The 3,484-nt window shown below is 43.8% G+C and overlaps 1 protein-coding gene across 1 annotated transcript; it reads right to left on the bottom strand.

Moving 5' to 3' along the window:
- Positions 1-632: 632 nt before the first annotated feature.
- On the bottom strand, positions 633-3,155 carry LOC147454639 (uncharacterized). The gene has a single exon (XM_086517391.1). It carries the CDS (start codon positions 2,253-2,255, stop codon positions 999-1,001), a length of 1,257 nt encoding a protein of 418 aa, XP_086373517.1. The 5' UTR covers positions 2,256-3,155; the 3' UTR covers positions 633-998.
- Positions 3,156-3,484: the final 329 nt, after the last annotated feature.

Genomic DNA, 3,484 nt, shown 5'->3' with positions numbered 1-3,484 from the left:
TTGCCTCTTGTATACACATAACAATGTGACATTAGAAGAACGTTGCTGCGATCGGGTGCTCAATAAAGGCTGTTGTGCAATTGCTTACACATTGATATTTGGCATCTATGCCAGTGCAAGTATGGAAAAGGATGCAACAAGAGTACATGACATGAGAAGGTTCTTAGGAGTATGGAAAAATGATGCTACAAGATTTATGTGAATGGTGTATCACCACTGAGATGAAGATTGTTTGACCTCCTGTCCATGAGAGACATTTTCGATCAGTGAGTGAGGTTAAGATTTCTCTTTCGACAAAGTCTCTTCCGATGTTGTGACAAAGTTCTGGGTTGGTTTAATGGAACGTCTCTCTCCAAACACTTCTCCTAGTTCATTAAGCTCTTTGAAAGTATGTGGCCTTACACAATGCCTCGACACAAATGAGAATCCACGATGAGATTGCCAATAGGAGTAGATAAGCATCATCAAGAATGTAGGACAATAGAGCAAGATTGAATTAAAGAATTAATACAATCTAAAAGGCAAGATTGAATTCTTTTCTAAAAGGCAAGATTGAATTAAAGAATTAATACAATCTAAAAGTTAAGAATACATCTAGACATATTGACATTGGGACATGAAGATGCATTGTCAAAATAGGATTATGTCAACTCAAGGTAATAGGATTTGTGGAAAACAAAGCACAAGAGTGCTCTCTCTCTCTCTCTCTCTCTCTCACACTCAGCTTTTTCTTTTCTCTTAACCCTCGAACTCACTTCAATTCAATACAAATGCGGCTAACAGGGCACTCTAGTTCTTATGTGCCTCGTTAATCGTTAGTTTACAACAATGTCTTATCAAGTGATGGTATAGCTTTGCAATAGTTGCAACTCTTTGAGGTTTTGAGGTTTGAGGAGATTGTTCCTACAAGGTTAAAAGTTTTCTTCTTCTTCTCTTCTGTCTCTCACTCTCTCAAACACATGTCAATATATAGTAGTATTTAAAAATTTTCATCGCCTTCACAAGGACACCACCATGGAGACCAGGGAATAATTTCTATTAAATTTACACGTCGTGATACTGTACACCTCGCTAACAAAATTGTTTGTTGAAAAGGGGCACAATTTTATAAATAAGGAGTTAAGCAAAGCTATCCTTATGTCGATGAGAGAGGAGAAGATGTGATCGACATGGCGCTCCAGCGTCGATAGAGATCTCTCCACCTGCTTAGCCCTAATGCATGTAGAGGAGACAAGGTGTTCTACATGATCTGCAGGTGCTCCGACCTGCTTGCATTGTAACAGAGTTTCCTGTATTTCTTTCATGGAAGCGTCCAGCTTCTGCAGCTCTGGTAAGAGAGTCATGTTGCATTTCTGTGTTTTATTCCTTTGCGCCATGCTTGAAAGCTCTGTATTCACCCGAGCTTGGAGTGCAAGGAAGGAGGGTCCCCAGATCGGCTGTCCAGACAGTTGTAGGGTCGAGGTCGACCTGCGCTGGTTCCCTGAAGAGGTGAATGAGGTTGAAACAAGCCTTAGAAAGAAGAGCGTGGTCATTTCCCCTCCATAAAGAGCGGCAGGCAAAGCATCAGAGAAAGAAGAGGATGCCATGAAAGCTGTATCTAGGCCTAAGGTACTTTGGAGAGGCTCATATGTGGCTGGGGCAGGTAGCTTATCCCCCATCCTTCTCAGCATGGAGCTGCATGCTTGTAGCTTCTTTGTGGATTGTGGTGATCTCATGTTGGCCTGTCCGGGTCTTTGCTCTACTTGTCGAAGACCTGATTTTTGCATGATATGTGTTGCGAAGCAAAGAGCCTGCTTTATATCCCCTTGCCCCACCAACTTTAGGCGTTGGATGCGTTTGAGAGCATGATGGGATGCCTTCACATAAGCCTTCGTCTCTGACAAGGCTTCTTTGATAAGGCAGCAAGCATCCAACATTTTGACAATGTCTTCCATGTGTTGCTGTGTCACTTTGTTGGTGCAATGCAGTGGCGATGGAGTGGTGGGGTTTGATGTGTGTGTAGGCATGAGAACCTGCTGAACAGACTCATGGGTGGCGATTACTACCTCCAAGGCCTTGCACATCCAGTCCAAGCTCATCAGATCATGTGATGAAGAGTCATTTCCATGAGTCAGTTTCTTAAGCTGCTCTGCAAGATGTGCCTCCAATGCAAGAGAAGGAGATGGCGTGTCGGAGAAGACACGGGAGCTTGAGAGAGGGTGAGTGTGCGGATGGAGGTAAGACAAGAGGGAGGAAAGGAGGGAGCTAGAAACCATGGTGACTAATGGGGAGGCTAGCTGATACAGGCTTGATGTGGGTGTATAAGAGGCTCATATAAAAGCTAGGGAAGACGGTTTCAATGATTCCTATTGTGAAGAGGGCAAGACTAGTAGCAGCAGAAGAAGTACGTACAGCTGTGCTGGGCAGTAAGAAATTGCATGCATGCAGAGAGGCAAGCTGGCGATGGAGGCCTTTTAGCAGACATTCAAGCCTGGCTTGCGGATTAATTAATCATGGCCTCTGCGTGTGCGTAAGGTTTTATATCAATTTCTCTTTTTGCGTAACCTTATGAATATGGGCGTCGCTTAAATCTAAACTCTGTTTGCTGTCTCTCGCAGAAGCTGCATTTTGCACGCCTGCCTCGGGTCTTGCATGCCAACATGATGCACGCGTCGCTTTACAGAAGCAGCAGCTCTAGTACTAGCTTTCTCTGGATAAACGTCCCTCTCTGACCATGGCTCTCTCTCTCTCTCTCTCTCACACACACACACACACACAATCCCTGCTTGCATGCTTGAGCCCGCGCCCATGCGTTGTAGTATATTTTAGCAGACACTTTCGACCCTTTACAAGCTAGAAAGGGCAACCTTCAACATGTCATGGGCAGCTTGCCCTCCATTTGCTTTACGAGGTGTTAGCAGATCATCTGTATTATGCTTCATTGCATGTGAGATGAGGCTCACGCTGTTCCCTTACTTGCTAACACTCGAGCCTTCCAGTCTTACAAAATGTTCCTTACTACCAGTTCTCTCTCCGTGTCTCCACACACACACACACACACACACACACACATATATGTCTGTGTGTGTATGTATGGCCATGGCATTCATCACGGTCCTCTGCATGTACCTCATATCACACTTCTACGGACGTTTCAAAAATCGTGATTCTCTTCTTTGTTGAGATCATCGTGTCAACACGAAACTCTCTCTCTCTCTCTCTCTCTCTATATATATATATATATATATATATATAGATATAAACATATATACACACCCACACACATATATATGCGTGCGTGTGTTTGTGTGGCCATGCTATTCATCGCGGTCAAGTGTATGTATCTCTTGTCACACTTCTACGGGCGTTTCAAAATTGAAATTCTCTTCTTCGTTGAGAGCATCGAGGCAACATGTGAGAGAGAGAGAGAGAGAGAGAGAGAGAGAGAGAAGATGAAGATGAAGAAGAGGATGTGTACAATGATCTCAACGAAGAAGAGAATTTC

Source organism: Adiantum capillus-veneris, chromosome 7 (genome assembly GCF_014529385.1).
Source record: "Adiantum capillus-veneris isolate H3 chromosome 7, ASM1452938v2, whole genome shotgun sequence".
NCBI classification, from domain to species: domain Eukaryota; kingdom Viridiplantae; phylum Streptophyta; class Polypodiopsida; order Polypodiales; family Pteridaceae; genus Adiantum; species Adiantum capillus-veneris.
Note: the sequence above shows the minus strand (reverse complement) of the source record. Positions and strands in the feature narration are given on the sequence as shown.